Source organism: Nicrophorus vespilloides, unplaced genomic scaffold (assembly GCF_001412225.1).
Source record: "Nicrophorus vespilloides isolate i.1.1-1 unplaced genomic scaffold, Nicve_v1.0, whole genome shotgun sequence".
NCBI lineage: Eukaryota > Metazoa > Arthropoda > Insecta > Coleoptera > Silphidae > Nicrophorus > Nicrophorus vespilloides.
The window spans coordinates 20,791-42,036 of NW_017098417.1; the positions used below are offsets into that span (position 1 = coordinate 20,791).

Below are 21,246 nucleotides of genomic sequence, written 5' to 3' on the forward strand. Positions count from 1 at the left end.
AGTTTCGATAAATATAAAAATTTGTCCTATATTGGGAAAATCCCGGAAAACAAATTTGTCTGACACTTGAAATATTGTTAGAAAAGTATAATTAATAAACGTTGTTTTATTTGTCAAGTAATCTAGATTAATACAGGAATGATTATAAAACATATTTTTTATGAACAAATATAAATAATATATATAATTTATTTCCATTGGACAAAACATTTTAAAATCTCTAACATTTTCGTAGTCAAACTGTACTAAGGTCAGCGTCAATGCTAACTTAATTTCTATTGAATTAAGAAAATATTTCAATATTAGGTGTTGGGATAAGTCCAATAAATTTGAACTTTGAATAAACAACAATCCAGCAGTGAATCTAAATTTAATGAGTACAAATCAGTTTGTATACTTAATGAAATTTATTACACACTTACGTTCTTTGTTATCCAAATAAAATTAATTAGTGTTCCAGTCAGGTTGTGAAACTAAAATTAGGTAATTAGTATATGAAATAAGTTGCTGATATGTTTATACTTACACCCATAAAATAGAATTCAAGCTGCCATAATAGAATAATCAATTGGAAAGAAACAACAAACCCAAAAAATACCATCCATGGGATCATTAAACTACGAATCTTAAGATTCACACCCATAATTAAGTAACAAGATGACACTATGAGTAAAAATATGAATATCAAAATCCTATCCATAATTCTATTCAAAGCTACATACAAATAAACACATTAAAATAATATAATTACAACAATGAGAGACTTACTAGGCCTACTAATAACTTCATACAATGGATTGTAGTGACGCCTTGAGTTTATACGTGTTATATAGTACATGGTAAAATTCATGAAAATAATAGACATTACGATGGTATAGAAACTTATAAATTTTATACCAGATATGTAGCTATATGAATAAAGGCTTGGAATCCAGAAAGGGTACAGCGAAACCATTTTGTTGTATTAATTTAAATATCCACTTTTATTCACTGATTAATTTTATTGCAACGCAATGTGTAACGATGCTATTTCGTTACTGTTTATTATTTCAACAAAGATAGATATTTCAGAAAATAAAAAAATTGCAAAAAACTGCGACGACGTTAAAGGAACGCACTAAGAAGCAATTTTATAAAAACTTTTAAAACACTTTAACAAAATACAAATTGTCGCACAGATATGTATACATTGTGATATTAAGTAAATACGATCCCAATCTGGGATTTATCTTCTCTTCGTATTTGTGTTTTGTTGTGGCTCAACTAGCTACAAGAAGACTCTTGAAGAGCCGCATGCGGCTCGCGAGCCACAGTTTGGCCACCCCTGCTTTATATAATTACATACATTCTTAGCAACTAAAAAAAAAGTGTGTTTGCAAATATTGATGGGAGAATTAAATGAACGATATTTATTATTATTACATTCTGGTCCAATATGAAGTCTTTATTTTACAAATAAAATTAAAAAGTCATAACAATAACACAGACATAAAACAAAAAGAGAATTTCAAATATAATATTTTGCGCTTTCAATAAATTTTGTAAAATAATTCAACATTCTTAATATCCATTTTTTTTTGTTATATTCAAACATTTAACAAATAATATTTACGTAATAGGGCGGATGGACAAATCTATTGTCAATAGCCCTTTGTAACAGTTGATTTGTTTATATATAACTGTTACAATAAATATCAGTCCTAATAATTTTTAAAACATAACTTGGACCTCAATACACAATTTCCATTATAAATATATTGTTGTATATATTGAAATTTCCATTTCTTCTTGATACTTCTTAGAGGTTTTCACCACCTGTTAGACACTTAGCACGTGTCTAAACTGAGACAATTTCGCCATTAAATTACCATTTAATAAACGCAAGGTAAACACATTTTACCTAGGCAACCTTCTCAAATTATCTTATCCAAGATAAAGTTGATTAATATTGTTGTTTATATTAATCACGAAATTGCCTAATACTTAAGGGTTCTTTTTAGTTGTCATTTGCAAAACAACTACATAATAATATTGATATGCAATATAGAATTTTTAATCCAGCAATTAAAATATCGACACCATTTTCATTTCCTTCACGTTATAACTTACAAATATTTAAAGCCCCTCTCATTTTTTACATAATTTCATGTATACAATATACCTCATAAAAATATTTTTTATAAATTTATTTTTGTATTTTCTGTAGTTCACCATTACAGCAGCAACAGATTAATTATCGTTTAAAGTTGTTAAATAACAATCATTTCTTCTGTTAAATTCATTTTTTAAGAATATAATTGTATATAAAATATTTTTATCGACATCTTATATATCATTTAATTATTGTTTTTTTTGGCTTAGTTGTCTTCCAGTTGGTGTTTATCGGCCCACCACTTAATTAATTGGCTACGGTTGGTTCCATAATCATGTCAACATTTGTTAACAGTATGACAAAACCCGAGAATGGAACAACATCGAGTTCATAAATTACATATAAAAATCAACAGAATTGTCTACTTTCTTTAACTGATTCCTATCGATATAACTTAGGAAGTCATGTCGCAGCACGCTACTCTTAAAACATTGATCATTAACAACGCTAAGTAACGTTTGATTGCACAAAAATACACTTAGAGAAAGCAAGAAACAATAAGTTTACACATGCAATCTATGTGTTTTTTTGATTACAAACATATTAAGCTCTTTATAGAAACATTTCGTTAAGTATCTGCTTAATACCTTTGAAAAATTAACCCTCCTCTTCCAGGAATTCAACGTGAGTGAATGGAAAATGTCCTGTCTTACCATTCAATTCTCCTTCCCACTGTCCATTGATATTTGTCTTAGTTACAACAATTATGTCACCAATTTCAAGTTTCAATGCAGTTTGGTCATAAGCATTGGGGACTCTCATTTGCTTTACTCTAGCCCTGGCTGGCAATTTTCTCTGAAAAAAAGTATATATTTAAAAAAAAAGATACCAATTGCAGTTAAAACATCATGCTACCTGTTGTGTTTGATATTTCTTCAGAGAAATGTCATTACTGAAAGCTGATGCAAAAGATGTTGAGCCTAAGTCCATCAACTGTTGGCCATCATCAATCTTAAATGAATTTTTTTTTAGTATGTAGTAATTATTTCAAATTATTTACCTTTTGAACATATGGAACTGGAATTGATCCACTCACACCAACACTGTTCATAGCTGTCCACCACTGCTCTTCATCTTTTGTCAAAATTGTGAGTATGTCACCTTTCCTGAATGGAAGATCATCATTGTCCTAATAACAAATAATAATTGAAAAAGCAATTTATTATTGTCTGCAGAATTCTAATTACTTTTCCATCAAAATCAAACTTTGCTATGACTTTGTCAAGCTTCTTTGTTGCAGGCCGAATAAGTGGTGCAGTGTCCAAGTAATGAAGTTTGTAAAAAGCAAGCAAACTGGGTAAATCAATGAACAGCTGATCTCCAATTCTGTACTTGACCTCTTCATTCTGTTGAGTTCTATTTATTATATAATGACTAACTTTGTTGTCTTCCCTAATTGTAACAAGAAACTAATTGAATTGAAATAACAATGCATGCATGAAAGACTCACTTAACACAGAGTACATAGTCCCCAATACAAGTTGCACTATCTCTAATAAGAAAGACCCCACTCTCGCGTTCTGCTTGTAAAATATCAGTGGCCTCTTGTCTAGTCAGAGCACCAAAATACCAGCTGAAAAAATGTTTAAATAGATGATTAATTATGACAATAGTCAGATCACTCATATTCAGAACCTGCACCTGTCTGCAGTTTCAAAAGACGAAGCCATTGCTAATTATTGGGGATGTAGATAGTTTTTACTAGCGGAAATCGGTATAATAGAAGTAGCGTCTTTATACTTTTCAGCTTTTCAGCAGGTAAGGTGAGGTTAGCTGTCAAAGATATAAACAATATGTTTACAGGATGATACAGTGAACGTTTGTTGCCAGCTGTCGACTACCGCTATCTTCGACCCAGTTCAAAGATATAAAGCGCGCAATTAATAACTTTCTAAGTAATGTTCACAATTATTAATAAATGTTTTAAAAATCTATATAAGCTTTAAATCAATTATTATATGTAAATTTGAATCATGGGTAAATCGGTTTACGTATTATATTTCAAAACATTTGATGACTTTTACCAAAATATTTTATGAATCTTAATAACATAAAAGATAACGTGTTATACATTTTTTTTTACAAAAATACTTATTATATGAAACATAATCTATAAGGTTTAGAAGTACTGTAGTACAGTATGAATACTTGCTACTTCTTTTGTATCCAAATATTATAGTTTCCGAGAAAATCACAATAATGTAAAAACATTGCTATTTCGAGCGTTAATTTTTCAAGTTTTGAACCCGAATTATATCCAAATGGATGAAATCACAGCAATGTATGTAATAATCTCTACGTTCTCCAAACATCTAGCTTTCATATGCATCTTTTGGATTCATTCAATCTATTATAGTTTCAAAATGTGAATATTTTGTGTAACTTCCAAAAAACTGTATGTGTGATCAATCCTTACTGTGTAAGATAGCCGTATACATAGCAGTATACAGCCCTCCTCATATGCGAAAATTAATATCAAGATTATTAAGTATTTATGGTAGATCTCTATTACTTTTTCACTATATATTCAGAGCATAACAATATCATTCGTTATAACAAGCATCAACATCTTTCACCGCTATAACTCTTATATCGTATGTTGAATATAAGTTTTAAATACACTTATGGAATTTGAAAAATTACATTCCGAGAGCCATCTATCTGTAGATATGTTGACGTAGGCACTACAAATATATTATGATCTGAAACCTGAGACCTGAGCTGACTTGATCATATACGTTGCATTGGGATGCATTTTACGTTTACAAAGTGGATAATCTTATCAGCAATATTACGTAACAGTGATAAGTAGCTGGACTTGAAACAATTGATAGTATTGTGCGGCTTGTTTACGTGAAGTGCCATGTAGGTCGCAGCACTGTGTGTTTGCAAACTTCATGAGAGATATGGCGAAATTAAGAAATGATCAATAACTAAGGTCTAATTAAATCGTTGTGGATTATGTGTCAATATGTTTAAAATGCAGGGTATTTAAACGAATACAATGAAATTAAGAAGCCTACTTGTGTGTGCAACGACATTCCTAAACGTTTATTGTAAGCTATAATTTTATTCAGTCTGCATGCACTTTAAATCTTCCCATAAGCCTTTTAAACATACATGTTTGTTTACTTGTATTGAAGATGTCCATGGCCATTGCATTGATATACATTCCCACATCGTATCACAAGGTCTCCATTATGTCCCAGGAACAAATCCTTGCACACTGTGCATTTGTGACAAAGGCAGTCCTAAGTGGTGTAAATCAGTTTTGTGTTCACCCCCACAAGTAACAACCAACCTTATATTGTTTAATAACCAAATAACTATTGTATTTAATTAGAACTGCAAATCATTCGAAGTGGGAAGTTCCTGTTGTGAATTCAAATGTTTAGATGACATACTCTCAGGACATGAGTCTTACAAAGAAACATATGATGTTGCAATAAGATTTATAGCTAGTACAGTCACAGCAGTCTTAACAATAGCAGTCCTGTTCTTTTTGTACCAGCGTCTAAAGAGAAACAACATTCTAGCACATCACAATCATCAGCGTGAGGATCAGAGAACTCTAAGCAATGTTGGATACATTGCAGGAAATTTTGGTTATACCCAACATAATCTGGGGTAAGCTATTTGTTGTAGTCAATCCTTTGTGATATTCAATATTATAACCCGAATGGAAAAAATCCTTTTTTAAATGAATTTCTTAATATTAGTATTGAGTCTTAATCTTTGGAATGATATTTTTATTATTTTAGTTATTTGGGAACTAACAATAATGAACTTGAAATCAGATATGAGGAGACAAATACCAATTTCTCGTTGTGGAAGCCGCCAGGAAATTACTTTCCTAGCGGCGAAGCTCCTCCCCCATACGAAGAAGCTATGAGAACTACCCAGAATGAAATTGTAACCAATCAGATAAATAACAGTGCTAGCAATTTAATAAGCACATTCTCGGCTTCATATCCTCAAGAGATAAACCCCATGGTTGTGTGCCGCCACGAGGAGTCAACGAGCATTCCAAATATATCCAGCAATACGCACCAGTACGTAAACATTCGAGTGCAAAATCCAAAAACTGAAGTAAACAAGAAGATTGAACGGAGAGAAACTGCTGAAGCTTCTTACGAGAACATAAAGGTTTTGAAAGCAGCAATAAATGAGATCAACCGGCCGACGAGTTCGGGATTCATTAAACATGCATATCACAAATCGCGAAGCAGAGAGAGTGCAAACACAAGTAAGATCAATTACGATAAATCCAATGCTGTCCAATATAAGGTTCGGCCTGTTGATCACCAGTCTGAGAAGCGTTCCGATCAGAAGAAAATACTGCACCGAACACTACCAAAGAATCTCAGAGATCTGCTGATCAATGTGGAGAAGCACGACTCGATAAAGCTGGAATCACTTGAGAACTCAATAAACGTGATGTCATCTAATGTACAGACGATAAGTCCTGATCTGGGAAAGTTACGGGATCAGAAGAATCTCATTTCGTATCAGTCCTTGTCGCAGGATGAGGAGGACTACAGGTAAACATACGTCGTCCAAATTCATCCCAAATGGTACAATTGAACATTAAAGTTATAGAAGCGAGTGCGAGAATTGCAAGTCTGTTATCTCGACGATGCCCGACGATGAGATAGATGCGATGAATGAAACCATGTCACTTCAAAGAAGACCACCCGATACTGCTTACGACAAATGCTACCGTACCTCCCTTACATTACCAAGTAATACTAAAAAGCAGAGGTAAGTTATTCTCTATTTAATACAGTTTATATATGTTATTTACTACTAAAATATATTTTATCATTTATTAATTTAACAATTTATTCTATAACAGCGTTTCTTAAACATCGATAATTGGTCCAAGAAAAACTTGTATAATAGTTTTTTTTTGAGAATATTATTACCGGTCCACGTAAAAAAAACTCAACTGAACCTACTCTATTATTTGTAACTCTATTACTTTTAGAACATCGTATCCAAATCCAACGAACAGGGAAAAATGGTTCTCTTCTATGCAGCAATCCAGCAGCGAGGAATCAGACTAATTATGTTTATATAATATATATCTTGGAAGTATATGGAATTTAAGAAAAACATATTTTCTAAATATGCTGCTTAAGGGATAAACATAACATAATATTATTTGTGATAATTTATACTGTATATATTTACTACTATCGTATTAGTTTCTTTGTGATATTTTATATATGCATAAAATGTTTAGATTAAGTAAAGTAATTATATGTCTATTATGCAATTGCTTTACATAATCTAAATGTATAATTCAAATTGACTTCGTTCATGATATCTAACGTTATAGTTAGAAAACCATATTTATATACATATATACATAGCCAGTGCTCGGTTAACATGCATAATGATTTCCCAAGTGTCTGTAAGTTAAGCGAGTGTACTTTAATGAGAAGATGAATTCACACGAACGTACTACTTTTATACGGATGTAATCTTTACCGTACTGTGGGAATTCTCGAACTCAATTTATAAACGAGCTACATATTTCTATTTTAGATTTAGAAACAATCAAACTTGAATAAGTCAAATTCAAAGTATGAACGTGTACAGTTGGCGACTTAAATTCTATGTTCAAACGAGTATTTGTATATTAATGTACGTATTATCGAACGTACGTTAAATTTTTTTAATGAGCGCTGACTATACATTCCATCTCTTTATATTCAACGAAAAAAATAATAATGACCTAAATGGTATAGAATAGAAATTAGACGTTGTAGGATGTCTTAGTCGCGTATATTACGTTATATTTTTTTATTAGATTCAATGTGGTTTTACATATTTATTCTCCCCGCATATTTTACATAATCAAGATTATTACATTACAAATATTCTCCGATGCAAATACGAAAAAAAAACTCAGTATTTTTTAATAATCTTCTAATCAAATATAATACCACAAATGAGGATGAATGCTATTAAGAAATTATGTACGTTTCTATATCAAGTCAAACTTTTCAAAGTTCATCTGTATCTATACATGTAGTCGTCATCTTGTAACATCTGTGTCTGAATAGGAAATATGTTGATGCTCTAATGTAAAAAAAAATGCACATTTTTGATCTATGTAACATATTGTGAATTAAATGTGATTGACTGATTCTATAAATGGTATAGCATTATAAATAAAGAAAATATGCGTCAAAATAATCGATTTTAATTAATTCTAAATTGTATAAAATTTTGCAATTGCATAAATATAAAAACGCACCATCCAATGACGATGCTCATGGATATTTGATTTATATAAAAAAAAAGAAATAAATTATATTTAAAATCCTAGTGGATTCAACTGCACTGTGCCGCCGTTTTCGCATACAGTTTTGGCAATTGTACTGAGTTTGGTGAAATTATCTAAATTCTTTCCAGAAGAGATAGTTTTCAGATTTTGTGTCACCCTTTCAGAAGCCTGCAAATGAAATCAATTATTTCAGTAAATTGTATTAATATGTAAGGTAATATTATACCTCTAGACACCAAGCTTCTGCCATCAACTTTTCATGTTGAGCTGTGGAAATGTTTTCGTTCAAAGATTTGCTGGCCCTAGAAATAACAACGGCGCTGGTGTATATATCGATAGCAGCATTTGCAAGTCTGTTCAAGATATATTGCTCATCAACGATATTCTTGCCGTATTTGATCAATACGCTCTCCACGGATTGTCCAAAAGTATCAATACCCTTAGATACCAATGAAGCGGATGGCGTCAGATCCTTGTGAACCAAATAATCCATGGAAGGCGGAGAGCTTAATCCGACAGTTCTGACGACGCGTTTCGATGCTTCTTCAAAGATCAACCCCAAATTAGCGGTTGGGTTTTTGAAGGCATTCTGGAGTTCCTTCAAATGAGCACCGGCGTATTGGATACCTAAGATAAGATGTCTTAGTTCTTCTTGGATAAGCTTTATATGTCGTTAATCTTACCAGTTAATGCAACGAACAATCTCAAAATGTCATTGGTTCCTTCAAAAATTCTGAAAATTCTCAAATCTCTTAACACACGTTCTAGACCAGTATCTTTCATGAAACCCATGCCTCCCATGATCTGAATTGATTCATCGCACACGTACCAAGCAGCTTCCGATGCGAATACCTTAGAAATAGCTGCTTCTAAATGGTAATGCTGGGAACCTTTGTCCATGTTTCCAGAAATCATATAAGCCAGAGATTCTGTGACGTAGTGCAACATTGACATACGTGCCAACTTTTCTTGAATTCCACCGTAGGTATCAATCTTCTTTCCAAACTGAACACGAGACGTCGCAAATTCGACGGCTTTTTTTGTGCAAGCTCTCATTGTACCGGAGAGAGCAGCCGCCATACCAAATCTACCATTATTCAAAATGTTCATGGCTACCTTGAAGCCATTTCCGACGCCACCCAGCACGTTCTCAATGGGAATTTTAACATCTTCATAGTAAACCTTAAACGAATATATAAGTAATTTATGTTTAATATAGAAAAAATGAGCTGAATTGCAACAGTCAATAACTCATTTGTGTAATTGTAAAGAATAATTTTACCTCAGCCGTATTGGATGCTTTGATACCCATTTTTTTTTCTGGAGCGCCATTAGTGACTCCACCGAATGAACGTTCAACAATAAAGGCAGTTACTTTATCTTTCGTTTTTCCCGTTTTTGGATCGGTGACTGGCGTTTGAGCGAATACAGTCATAATATCTGCGATTCCACCATTACTGATCCAAATTTTTGAACCGTTCATAATGTAATGTTTTCCATCCGGTGACAAAACGGCTTTTGTTCTAATCGAACCAGCATCTGAACCAGATGATGGTTCTGTTAAGCAGAATGCAGCATATTCTTTTCCAGTTGTAACTCGGGGTAGATATTTTTGTTTCTGAGCAGGATTACCATAAAGTAAAATGCCTTTGAATCCAATAGACTGATGTGCTCCTAATGTGATGCCCACCCCTAAATCATAACTACCAACAATTTCAACCATTCTAGCATACTGTGTGTTTGTCAGTCCTAAACCACCCAGATCCTGTGGTACTTGAAGCCCAAATGCACACATATCCCAGAGTCCTTCCAATGATTTATCATCAACTTTCTCATTCGAATCATTTTTAGCGGCATCATTAACTTCCTATAAATTGGCTTATCAGTATTTACAAGTTCAAAGATTGCACACAAGCATAATAATAAAATAAATTAAAAACAAAGTTCACCTCAAAGAATTTTGTTATTGGGTCAACAAGCATCTGGGCAGTCTCTTTAGTTTCTTCAGTTAACACATTTGGATATGGGAATACTTCCTTACCCTGAACTTGACCCCTAAATAAATTCATTGTAAAAGACAAATCCTCTGTGGGCGCAGAGCCTTGCTTTTCATTGTTTGTTACAGTTTTGCAATGCACAGGTGATGCACTAACAAATCTAAAATCGAATAATACTTAGATTAAGTACAATAATTGAAGGTTAAGTTTACCTCTTAAGTAGGGCATTTTGGGTCCTGCTAGATTGCAGAATGATCTTTGCACTACGAATCATTTTAACGACGAGTTTCGGATTCACTAATTTTGAACAACTTCTATGCGCCAATGATCGACAAATAATGGCACAGTTAAGCTCGACGCTACACACAAACGACTTGTGAACTTTGGACTTTGATCATAAAAACAGGTGGAGTTAAAAATAAGTCAAAGTCTGTGATTGCGACTTGTTTTGTTTTTTATTACCGAAAATATATTTTGGTTACTGCTTATCAATGAATTTACTTTATATTAGGTCAATACTTGAGCTGACTTGTGCTTGAATCTTTATAATATAAATGCGTGCGTGTGGAATTATTTGCGCGTGTTTGGAATAGGTGGGGATGATTTGTTTACAAACTTCAGAATAATAATCGAAATACTTTATAAATTATAAATAAGTAAGACAATAAACATAAAATAACAGTCTACAATGTGATTATTTTTGTTTGTTTACAAAATATTTCATTTTTAGGTTATATTATCTCCAGATCATTTAATACTAAAATATGTTATTGGTCTTTACTATCATCACTTTTATTTGAAGAAAAACTAGAATCTTCTTCAAGATTGTCCGTTTCATCATTTTTCCTATCCATTAAAGCTTTAAACTCCCTCACTGTAATTTTCCTAGGAATCATCTGCCTGAGAAACTCATATCTATCAGTGCTTTGTACAATATCCACTAAATTATCATACGTTAGTTCGTTATCCGTATTGCAAGCGGCGGACGCAATCTCCTTTATAAATAATTCCTACAAACAATTGAATATCACTATTTTAAATATTATTCAAACTAAAAGAAAACTTACTGCAGCTCTAGTTGTAAGAAACAGAGCATCTTTATTAACATTATCCGCGCCATCAATTGTTTTCATAATAGTTCTAGTTCTGGAAATTGGTAAGTGAGCCATAGTGAACAGACAATATCAATATGGATCACAGGGAGGTTTAACAGCAAACTCTCGCACTTTTATTTTGCTTGCTTGAATGAACCGGGGTACCAGGGGGGTTTTTAACAGGATTCTGACACTTTTATTTTCCTTCCCTTAGGTTGGTAGAAACATTTGGCTATTTTTTCTGGGTTTGGGGGAGCATAAGAAGAAGAATCGGATGAATTCGGAACCATTCGTAAAAACCCATTTCCATCAATTTCAAGCACGTTGTGTTCGTTCACAACATTGGGGACTTGAAACTAGAGTTTCAATTAAGCAAATATTTTCAATTAAATTAAGTTGGGAATTGAGTATTAGATGTTTGAAATGTTAATTGGAATTATTTATTGAAATAGATAAAACATATTAACACATAACACAGCAAACAATATATGACGAGCATTCTTCAAGATGAGGTGAATCTATGTTAGGAGTAAAACATTTACTTTAGTCTATACTCTGCACACACTTAGGTATCTATTTCAATGATACCACCATCAATTACAATTATGGAATCATGATAATACTGAGGAGGATATCTCCATAATATTCTTGGACACATTAGTTTCCTTCCTCAATGGTGTATCTCTCGTCGGCTTATCATAAGCCAACTGATTGAAATATGTATCAACCAACTCTTTGCAATGACTCCATAATACATGTATGCATGTCCTTCATGTCTGATTTCCTATGACCTTTACGTTTTTCTTATTCCACAGTTTGTCCCTTCACAACTGATCGAAAAGCACCTTGCTGAATTGAGCATAGATTATTCAGAGAAGATAGTCAGCAAATCTGATAAAAAAAATTGTTCCCATTGATGTCCAGGCATTAGTGTGTCATAATGTTAGTTACTTTAATTAAAAAGGAGTCTCAACATATCCAAACTTTCGCACGCTTAAAGTTAGTGGGATTATTTGGATATCCATGTCTTATATAATACTGACTACTTGCAGTCTATTTTATAAATTTGAGTTGGAGTGTCCCGACACTCCAACTCCACGTTTATTAAATGATCTGCAAGTAGTCCATTAAATATTAGACATACATATTCAGATAATTCCACTTACGTTAGGCGCGCAAAGGTTTGGATGTGTTGGGACTCCTTATTAATGAATGTAGCTGACATATTAGCACAGCAATGCCTGGAGATCCATAGAAACAATATAATAGTTCAATTGCCAGCAAACAGTTTATGTTTGATAAATTCTTTAACAATCCAACTCAAGTTTTTTAAATGGCCTGCAAGTAGTCAATTTAATATAAAACATACATATTCAAATAATTCCACTTACTTTATACGCGCAAAGGACATGTTGAGACTCCTTTTTCACTAATGAACGAGACAGTTTAGCACCACAACCACATCAACAACTGCAAAAAACAATGAATAAAAAAATTAATCTCGATATTAACAAAATCCGTCAATTCACAAGTTTTTACCATTGAAATCGAAAAAAAAAACACACAGAATTCTGTCTTTTCCGCACTTTTTTACTTTTATAAGTACAGCAAAAGTTGAATAATTAACTTACAATAAGCGTTGACTACTTTTTCCAGGCTATAATAATTATTAAATATTTTAAAGAAAATAAATGGATCCAAATGGATTTATACCACTTATAAAATAACGGCTCATATAAATATAAAAATGTTTTTATTTACGAATACTATTATATAGTAATTAATTGCACCCTTGGACGCAACAACCATACACCATCCTAATATACATTCATTGTATTTTATATATATATAAAGAATAATTGTAGATATATTACTTACATGTGGTCTTCACAAAGACGAAACTACAAATGTACTTAGAAGGACAAAAGATTTGAATATTCATAAAAAGGTTTATCATCGGAAAGTAAAGATATCCGAATATATCCTAAAAAAACAAATACCAATTTTGTCGTACCCTGATTGATCAATTCAAATTTTTATACCCTACATGTGTACCAACTTTGCAGCAAATACAATAAGAAGGGGACAATTCATTTATTTTTACTAATTGTTAAAAAATTTGAAAGGACTGATATAATTAAATGGAATAGAATGATGTTGGAATTAAATTGTTTAAATTTATTACAAAAATAGTAAAAAATCAATAAAATTATTCATTTTTTGCAGTTGTCACAGGGTGGAGCTCGAGCAAAGGGCGCCTGCGATTGCGCTCAGGTCCCTATATTCCCAGGCAATGTTGCCTTTGTTCTAAAATTAAAATTACACAATTTTTCTAATATTCTAAATATTACACCCCTTTATCATGACACACATACTCAATGGTAAATAAACACATTTTTTGATATAAGTAAACAAAATATACTTGTAAATAAACACAAAAGAGTTAAGTAAAAAGAATTTTCAAACAATAATTATACTTTAATCATATTAGTATCATGCACAAAACAATTATTTCACTAGCAAAGATGTTTGTTATCAAAATCTGAATTGAAATTTTATTTGGAAATAATTAGTTTTTTAGTTTAAAAATATATTTATTTATTCCTTAGAGTTGAAAACAAATATTTATAATTGTTAAAAGGTTTATTAATTCTTATTTCGCATTTCTCTCTTATTCTAGTAATATTATTTGTCTTTTCAAATATTTGACAAAAGTGAAAGAAACTGTGGCAACGCTGCTTTGGTCAATCTCCACCCTCATACACCTTGTCCTGTTGCCGCCATTATGCAAATTGAAGAAAATCACCGGCTAGCAAACACATAAGGAAAATTTTGAAATGATTAAAATATAATTAATGGTGTATCACAGTGTTGAAGACTAGTGTACTAACAACTTACAAATATGCCGAACAAAATGATAGTAGCAATGAGGTTGCGTCCTCTAGTAAACAACGCAGTTCTTAAAGAACATAAACCATCAATATATATTTATAATGGTAATGTATTTACTGAAGTGGAACGTTGTAAATATGCAGAGAAGGTGCTTTATGGTGAGTTAGTCTTTAATTCTGTAGTTTGCCAAAGCTTCATAATATGTTAGTAACTAATGCATATTTCCTTTTATGTTTACTATCAGATCATCTGTTTATTGATACTGATGATAATAAAAAAGTGTATGAAACTGTTAAGCCAATGGTGGAATCCTTTATACATGGCACAAATGGCACAGTATTTGTTTATGGTCAACAGAATTCTGGAAAGAATCATACACTTTACGGAACTTGCCTTGATGTAGGAATAGTTTACTTGATGTTAAATGAAGTTACGTCTCACATTTCATTGAATGAAGATATAGAATATACATTGAAAGTTGCATTTGTGGAGGTCGCAGAAGATGATAAACTTTTGGACTTACAAGATGTTGTATCTAAAGCATGTGCAAAAAAAGGCCTACAATTTACGAATGATTTAAAGGATTTATTGGAGAGAGGTAGATTTATGTATAAATCTCACAACCATGTTATACTTTCGTTCAATCTCCAATACAATATACCTAATGAGAACAAATCATTTGATTCTCAATTTAATTTTGTCATATTGGCTGACCCAACAGGCAAAGATACGGACAAGGATCATAACCACTTGTTAGTATTCTCCTTATATACTCGTAACTTTTACTCAAAATGTCTCATATTTTAGTACGTTATCATTACTATTTACTTATCTGCACGCACTTAGTATTAATGACACTCAAATTGATGTGGACAAGATGTTGCTAAGTAGTGTACTTTCCAAAGCAGTGGGCGATTTTGGAAAATCATTATTTATTGGAACATTATCACCAACAGATGCCAAAAATTCACTTTATACAATCAAGTATTATGCAAATTTTAACAATCAGTTTGAAGTATTATTATAATCATATTTTAGGAAAATCAAATTAATTAAGGACCCAGAATTCAAAAATGTGAGAGTTTCTGACTACAGTAATCAGTTGTCAGGTATTTTGTTAAAAAAGGTATATACATATATATATATGTCTACATCTATTGGTGCATTCTAAACGATTTTATATTTACAGTTTAAAGTAAATGAAGCAAGTCGCGAATGTGATTATGACGACATGGAAGATGAAGATTCTGATTATGATGAAAAAGACTTTGTAACAAGTAATATTTATTTGAGATAACCTTTTATATTTACATTATAAGTCTTTCTTATTTCAATTTATAGGACTTGATGTGAGTCAAAGAGTGTATATCACTGAAATTCCTCCTCAATACTACAGACAATTGAATTCAATTGGATTGCTTATTACAAATGATCAAACTCATGAAATATCCAGCTTTTTTATTTCTCACAAAAACGATAAGGTATGATTAAACTGTTAATTATATGTTATACTGTTTTTGTTGTTTATTCATCTATAACTCAATTGTATACTATACTAATTTCTTTTTTTTAAATTACAGATTGGTACATCCCTTGTGGCTTATTTACCTGATAATTTACTACCAACTAAAATTAACAATGATGCTGCTCTATATGACAATGAACAATTCATCAAGATTTGTAAAGAAGAGCATATACTACAAGTGTATCTGAATAAACTAAGGGGCATATATCCTCTTGATCCCGAAAATCAAATGGACTTTGATTTACAAGAACTTCTGAGTGATCAGAATAAGGATCCACCAACTGAACAGCAAATTGAGAATGAATTTGAGTATGGTAAGCAGTTTTTTTTTATTAAGACTGAAAGGTATCTGGTTTAACTGTGTGGCACCTTCTTAATCAATTTTGAATCAAACAGTTGCCGGAGTATCTGCTCCAAATGAAGATCCTGAAATTTCTGGTATAGGTAAGCATTTTATTAAATTAGTTCTTTACTATATTGAACATACAAAATTTAATATGTTGTTTTTTCCATTTATTTTATAGAATTTAAATATATTGATACACCTAGAACTGATTATGGTTCAGAAGCTGAATGTTCAACTAGTCAATATGTTCAGTCATATGAACTATATGACATTGGTAAGTATTTTTAATTTGCGTTTATCTAATTTAACACTCCACTTGTTCTACAACTTTCAGACTTTTCGCCAAGTGAAGACGTATACGTAAACAGTGAATGTAAAGGGCATATTCTACAAATTCAACATTTATTGAAGAAAATCGAGGTACATGAGGAGAATTCAAGACAGTTACAGTCCGAAAACATAAAGATGAAGGATCAATTAGAGGAACAGAGGAAAAGAAATATGGAACTATTCGACCACATTAGACACATTAAGAGCACGTTATATTCTATCGTTAATAAAGAAGTATATAAGGCGAAGTATATTTATAAATCCAACATAAAGGTGTATGATAAGTTTTACAAGCATGAACTTGATACTCTAAGAAGAATGTTTATTCAAGCCCAACAATTAGCAAAAGTAACATTAAAAAATTCTCAAGGTATGCAATTCATGGTTTAACATATATTACAAGTTGTCTATTTATCATGACAATAATGCAAATAGAACTTGTTGAATAAATAATATTTTCTGAAAAGTAATCTGGGATTTCAGTTAAATATTCAAATATCTATATTATTTAATAGTTGAAAGGAGGAAATACGTTAAAATTTTCTTGATCTTTCTTGAAAAATACCCTAAATTTACGTCAGGGAATTTTTGCAGTAGTACCAACTGATGTAAATTGTAATGTAACGATTAAGAAAATCAGTTATTTTACCTAAACCTACAATTTATTCTTAAAATTCAATGTTAATTCGTAAAAGTTAATGTTTATATTTCATGAATATATACAGAATTAAAAATTATTTTTACTTGCAGAGCCAAGTAAATCTGTGAACACACATGAAGATAAAGGAGAAACGGCTAATCAAGGTATACATATCAAATAATTACAAATTTGATATATGTTTTGTTATACAATATTAATATTTAGTATTTTTGTATTAAAATGCAAAATGTTTCAGCGGGACAAGGCACGTCTACTGCAAAAGTTGTTAAAAGAGAAAATGGCGACGAACGTGGTATTAATATAATATACAATGTTAAATTTCAACTGACATTTTGTATTTGATTTTAGAAAATAGACGAATTGAAATATTAGATATATATTTTAAACAAATAGAAACAATAAAGAAAAAAATATCATGTCATATAGATAATATGGAGAATCATTTAAAAATGGCCGTTTTAATAGATTGTAAATTTTGTAAAGAAAACAATGAGTGTTTCACTGCTGAGGAGGGATATTTGTATAAACAGAACAAAAGCTTACATCTGATTCTGAATAAGGCAAACATCATATTGAACAGAAATGTGATTTACTTCAGAAAGATACAAAATAGAAATAAGACATTGGTAGCAGATAACAATAAAATGAAAGTGAATTTAAATCTACTAAATGATATAGGTAAATGTCTAAAAGATAATCATAAATTTGATTCAAAGTCTACACTATATCCAGTCCATAATATGTTTTATAAAAGACTGATTGTTAAAACAAGTTTGGATAACATGGAGGAGATAGAAAGTGAAATACTGAATGATATGTCTTCAAAGGGAAATGGTCAGTTAAATTTCATATATCACTGATATTCAGACTAAAATTATTAATATTTTTAGATGCCATGGAAAGTGATTTACTGGAAGAGGAGAGCATATCAAAGAAATTATCAGATATGCATTTGCCACGTACACCAATGGATAGTAGTTTCAATTCTAGAGTCCATGGTCTAGTAAATAGTGCTATAGTAATGGAGAAACTGTTGTCAGCCATAAATGTTCTTTACAACAATATGCACAGATTCCTAAGTAAAAGAGATGATTGTGATATTTGTAGAAGATTCGCAGATATGTTGCATTACAAAATTATTCAATTAGTTTCACTTAAGTCCCAATACAGTTTTTGGTCAAAGAACATTACAATGGAGGATACATCAATTGACTTATATTTAAATATCACCAGTGAGCTTCTAGAGATGACAAACACTTTACGTAAATAAAATAGTATTTTCTATATAATGTTATTTAAAATCTGTTTATAGGTGAATCGCAGAGATTGAAATTGATACAGTACAAATTAATGCAGAGAAAAGTTTATTTTGAAAACTGCATGACACAATTGGTCAATAAGCGTAGTTATGTGGATAATGTGCTGACCCTACTGATTGGTGCATCTAGTGAATTTCAGGATATATTAAAAATGGAAGGAGGAAACATTGAAAGTAAGCTATTTTGAAAATCATTCAGACATCATTATTTATGTAAATGATTCTCTTTTGCTCTAGATTGCGAATATGGAATGTTTAATATTCTCATCAGCTTATTATTTTCTCATGTTCGAGAGAGAATAATTGTAACACTCTTTTACTTGGATAATATGGAAAGTTTATTGCAACATGATAGAATTAAAACAAGAATTAATGAACTTGATATTTCTATTGCTAGAAATGAGAAATTTCTTAAGGACATTTTTCCTGCCAATGTAAGTGCTTATTATGTCTCAATAGATACAATATCTTTATTCATATGAATAATTATAGAAGGATCTACCAGACTTAAAAACCATTGAAGTTGAGCATGCATATCTTATAGCATTATATAATGCTAAGTTATTGAAAATGTTGGCATTGGAAAATCGTCTTAAACTCACACCACAACAACATGCTACACAATTTCCTAAAGAATTGGGACTAGGTCCTTTACAAAGTGGAATGAATCCTTCACCTTATGTTACAGAACTTAGTGTGAATACTTTTGAACCTCCTACAGAAATACCAATTTGTACTGAAATACTTCGTGCAAAACATTTGATAAATAGTTCAGAAGCAATAGAGAGCAGTAGTTCAACATTTCACCCACAACATGTATTGAATAATGTAACACCTGATGAATATGCTTTGAGGATGTTAGGAAGTATTGAACAAATAGCTGTAATTGCTGCTCCGCTTCCTATAGAACATAAATCTCCTCCTGATACACATGTAAGAATGCCTGCACAATGTAATCCAAGAAAACGCCCGTTTGTAACAACGGATACTGATCAAGTCCAGCATACACCTTATCGATATCCAATACCATCTACATCGCAGGCTATCGTACCACCACCTCTACTGCAACCACCTGCAAATTTTGGAATGCCTTTTAGAGGACCTGGTCCTGCGCTACCACATAAAGTTCAATTTAAACCAAAGTATCAGGTACAAAATCAAGGTCAATATGCAATTCGCTCAAACCCAATATTTAATGAATGTCGTGAATATCCTTCATCATCTTGTTCACCTACATCAAATAAATTTGGTAAACAGTTGCCAGGTCCCAGTGAAACTAAGCCACCTACATCTGCACCAACATCTCCAAAAAAATCTGAGGAATCTGCATCTGAGGAAGGATCTTCAGAGGATGAAAATGAAGAGGTTGTAGAACAACCACAGACTGCTGGACGGACGTCAGCTGCATTACAGTATTCTTTACTAGTTGAAGGTCTAGCTCTGAACAAGCCAAATATGCCGTCTGGACATTGTCAAGAACAACAACAACATGCACAATCACCAACAGAATCCATATCACCACGTGAACTTGTTATTGATGAGGATCCAGGATCATCAGATTCCAATGATGAATTGTAAGTGTCATTGGCACAACATAAATGTTTCCATTAAAATTAACAGTCCAAGTCCATAGCATCTGCATGTGAACCATGCAACCATATTTTTATTCCTAACATAATGTTATATGTAAAAAATATGTTTAAAATCTATATTTTTATCATATTGCAGATTTTTATCTTTTAATGTTTTATCGGTGTTAAGTATGTCAAATATGTGTATACGCTTAACCATAGCAGTATTAAATATTCTAGGAGATATTACAATATATACGAATTTTTGGATTACAGAGTATTAGATTTAATATTTAAAATCTAGTTTAATAATTTATTTTGTTATCGTATTATTTTCAAAAGATTTTTTATTTTACTGTTTACGTTTGTTATTAAAGTATATAATATTTTTGAATAATTATTAGTTCAACACAAAAAATAGATGTATTAATAACCGTCAACTTAAATTCGTAAATTAACTTAAAATATTACATAATTGATTTACATCTGTTTATAAAGGTAACTACTAAACTTAAAAATATAAACATAATCTACAGTAAGGAAACGATATTTAAAGTTTAGATATAATTGATGCATCTATTGTAATGTGTGTATACGAAAATAAATGTCCCCAAAAGAAATTTTCTCTTTTATTCAAACTATATTTATTATTAAAAAAATATATAGATTTGTTTCCTTGCATAATGACGACGTTTAATTTTTTTAATGAATTTCAACGTTTGTTATATAATCAGTTGCGTAACGCTTGCAATGAAATATGAAAAAAATTACGTTACTTACGTAAAAACTGAAAACACGTCAGAAGTTAAAGGTCACGAAAATTATATCTCCTTTTAATGAAAGAAATGTTGTGTTTCAACTAGCTGAAATTATTTTATTTTAATTGTTTTTTTTTATGATTATCAGATATTTCTTCTTTTAATTTCAAAGATAAATCTTACAACATTGTATGTAAATAAATTTATTAACAAATACACAGGTACAATAAGCTTTATCACTTTTTATACAAGTATTAAATCATGCCACTCCACAAGTAGTAACATATGCAATTTATAAAACCGTCCA

At 31.3% G+C, this 21,246-nt stretch overlaps 6 protein-coding genes and 1 long non-coding RNA gene across 15 annotated transcripts; 2 read left to right on the forward strand and 5 right to left on the reverse strand.

Moving 5' to 3' along the window:
* Window positions 1-196: 196 nt before the first annotated feature.
* Window positions 197-1,053, reverse strand: LOC108562358. 3 transcript variants are annotated; one of them, XR_001891058.1, is made up of 5 exons: window positions 898-1,053; window positions 769-809; window positions 527-714; window positions 423-473; window positions 197-364 (listed from the first exon to the last, which is right to left on the reverse strand). XR_001891058.1 is itself a non-coding variant. In XM_017920656.1 (4 exons), exons 1-4 carry the CDS (start codon window positions 953-955, stop codon window positions 284-286), a joined length of 456 nt encoding a protein of 151 aa, XP_017776145.1. In that variant the 5' UTR covers window positions 956-1,053; the 3' UTR covers window positions 197-283. The 3 variants fall into 3 exon arrangements, 2 of the variants coding, with proteins under 2 accessions (XP_017776145.1, XP_017776144.1); XM_017920656.1 differs by having other exon boundaries at window positions 527-663; window positions 769-1,053; XM_017920655.1 differs by having other exon boundaries at window positions 769-1,053.
* A 1,167-nt stretch (window positions 1,054-2,220) lies between these two features.
* Window positions 2,221-4,048, reverse strand: LOC108562357 (adapter molecule Crk-like). Of its 2 annotated transcripts, none has more exons than XM_017920654.1 (6): window positions 3,794-4,048; window positions 3,603-3,725; window positions 3,340-3,544; window positions 3,153-3,281; window positions 3,008-3,103; window positions 2,221-2,947 (listed from the first exon to the last, which is right to left on the reverse strand). In XM_017920654.1, exons 1-6 carry the CDS (start codon window positions 3,820-3,822, stop codon window positions 2,750-2,752), a joined length of 780 nt encoding a protein of 259 aa, XP_017776143.1. In that variant the 5' UTR covers window positions 3,823-4,048; the 3' UTR covers window positions 2,221-2,749. The 2 variants fall into 2 exon arrangements, with proteins under 2 accessions (XP_017776143.1, XP_017776141.1); XM_017920652.1 differs by having other exon boundaries at window positions 3,788-4,048.
* An 802-nt stretch (window positions 4,049-4,850) lies between these two features.
* Window positions 4,851-7,312, forward strand: LOC108562361. 4 transcript variants are annotated; one of them, XR_001891059.1, is made up of 7 exons: window positions 4,852-5,208; window positions 5,296-5,441; window positions 5,496-5,779; window positions 5,914-6,693; window positions 6,746-6,913; window positions 7,008-7,085; window positions 7,140-7,215. XR_001891059.1 is itself a non-coding variant. In XM_017920664.1 (6 exons), the coding sequence occupies exons 1-6, from the start codon at window positions 5,157-5,159 to the stop codon at window positions 7,216-7,218; spliced, it is 1,473 nt and encodes a 490-aa protein (XP_017776153.1). In that variant the 5' UTR covers window positions 4,851-5,156; the 3' UTR covers window positions 7,219-7,312. The 4 variants fall into 4 exon arrangements, 3 of the variants coding, with proteins under 3 accessions (XP_017776153.1, XP_017776151.1, XP_017776152.1); XM_017920664.1 differs by lacking the exon at window positions 7,008-7,085 and having other exon boundaries at window positions 4,851-5,208; window positions 5,950-6,693; window positions 7,140-7,312; XM_017920662.1 differs by lacking the exon at window positions 7,008-7,085 and having other exon boundaries at window positions 7,140-7,301.
* Window positions 7,313-8,347: 1,035 nt separating this feature from the next.
* LOC108562362 (very long-chain specific acyl-CoA dehydrogenase, mitochondrial) lies at window positions 8,348-10,916 on the reverse strand. The gene is made up of 6 exons (XM_017920665.1): window positions 10,657-10,916; window positions 10,397-10,604; window positions 9,730-10,314; window positions 9,131-9,629; window positions 8,674-9,074; window positions 8,348-8,615 (listed from the first exon to the last, which is right to left on the reverse strand). The coding sequence occupies exons 1-6, from the start codon at window positions 10,716-10,718 to the stop codon at window positions 8,478-8,480; spliced, it is 1,893 nt and encodes a 630-aa protein (XP_017776154.1). The 5' UTR covers window positions 10,719-10,916; the 3' UTR covers window positions 8,348-8,477.
* A 213-nt stretch (window positions 10,917-11,129) lies between these two features.
* LOC108562363 (chromatin accessibility complex protein 1) lies at window positions 11,130-11,762 on the reverse strand. Of its 2 annotated transcripts, XM_017920668.1 has the most exons (3): window positions 11,512-11,762; window positions 11,399-11,454; window positions 11,130-11,344 (listed from the first exon to the last, which is right to left on the reverse strand). In XM_017920668.1, exons 1-3 carry the CDS (start codon window positions 11,611-11,613, stop codon window positions 11,212-11,214), a joined length of 291 nt encoding a protein of 96 aa, XP_017776157.1. In that variant the 5' UTR covers window positions 11,614-11,762; the 3' UTR covers window positions 11,130-11,211. The 2 variants fall into 2 exon arrangements, with proteins under 2 accessions (XP_017776157.1, XP_017776156.1); XM_017920667.1 differs by having other exon boundaries at window positions 11,130-11,454; window positions 11,512-11,761.
* Window positions 11,763-11,964: 202 nt separating this feature from the next.
* Window positions 11,965-13,451, reverse strand: LOC108562364. The gene is made up of 4 exons (XR_001891060.1): window positions 13,417-13,451; window positions 12,930-13,008; window positions 12,705-12,876; window positions 11,965-12,651 (listed from the first exon to the last, which is right to left on the reverse strand). It is a non-coding gene; the product is annotated as an uncharacterized LOC108562364 (long non-coding RNA).
* An 821-nt stretch (window positions 13,452-14,272) lies between these two features.
* Window positions 14,273-20,453, forward strand: LOC108562367 (kinesin-related protein 4-like). 2 transcript variants are annotated; one of them, XM_017920672.1, is made up of 18 exons: window positions 14,273-14,588; window positions 14,675-15,182; window positions 15,238-15,414; window positions 15,469-15,556; window positions 15,620-15,707; window positions 15,772-15,911; window positions 16,011-16,269; window positions 16,352-16,399; window positions 16,480-16,575; window positions 16,636-17,001; window positions 17,382-17,435; window positions 17,528-17,584; window positions 17,641-18,126; window positions 18,183-18,554; window positions 18,605-18,784; window positions 18,848-19,044; window positions 19,103-19,759; window positions 19,868-20,453. In XM_017920672.1, exons 1-18 carry the CDS (start codon window positions 14,441-14,443, stop codon window positions 20,186-20,188), a joined length of 4,242 nt encoding a protein of 1,413 aa, XP_017776161.1. In that variant the 5' UTR covers window positions 14,273-14,440; the 3' UTR covers window positions 20,189-20,453. The 2 variants fall into 2 exon arrangements, with proteins under 2 accessions (XP_017776161.1, XP_017776160.1); XM_017920671.1 differs by having other exon boundaries at window positions 14,274-14,588; window positions 19,103-20,453.
* Window positions 20,454-21,246: the final 793 nt, after the last annotated feature.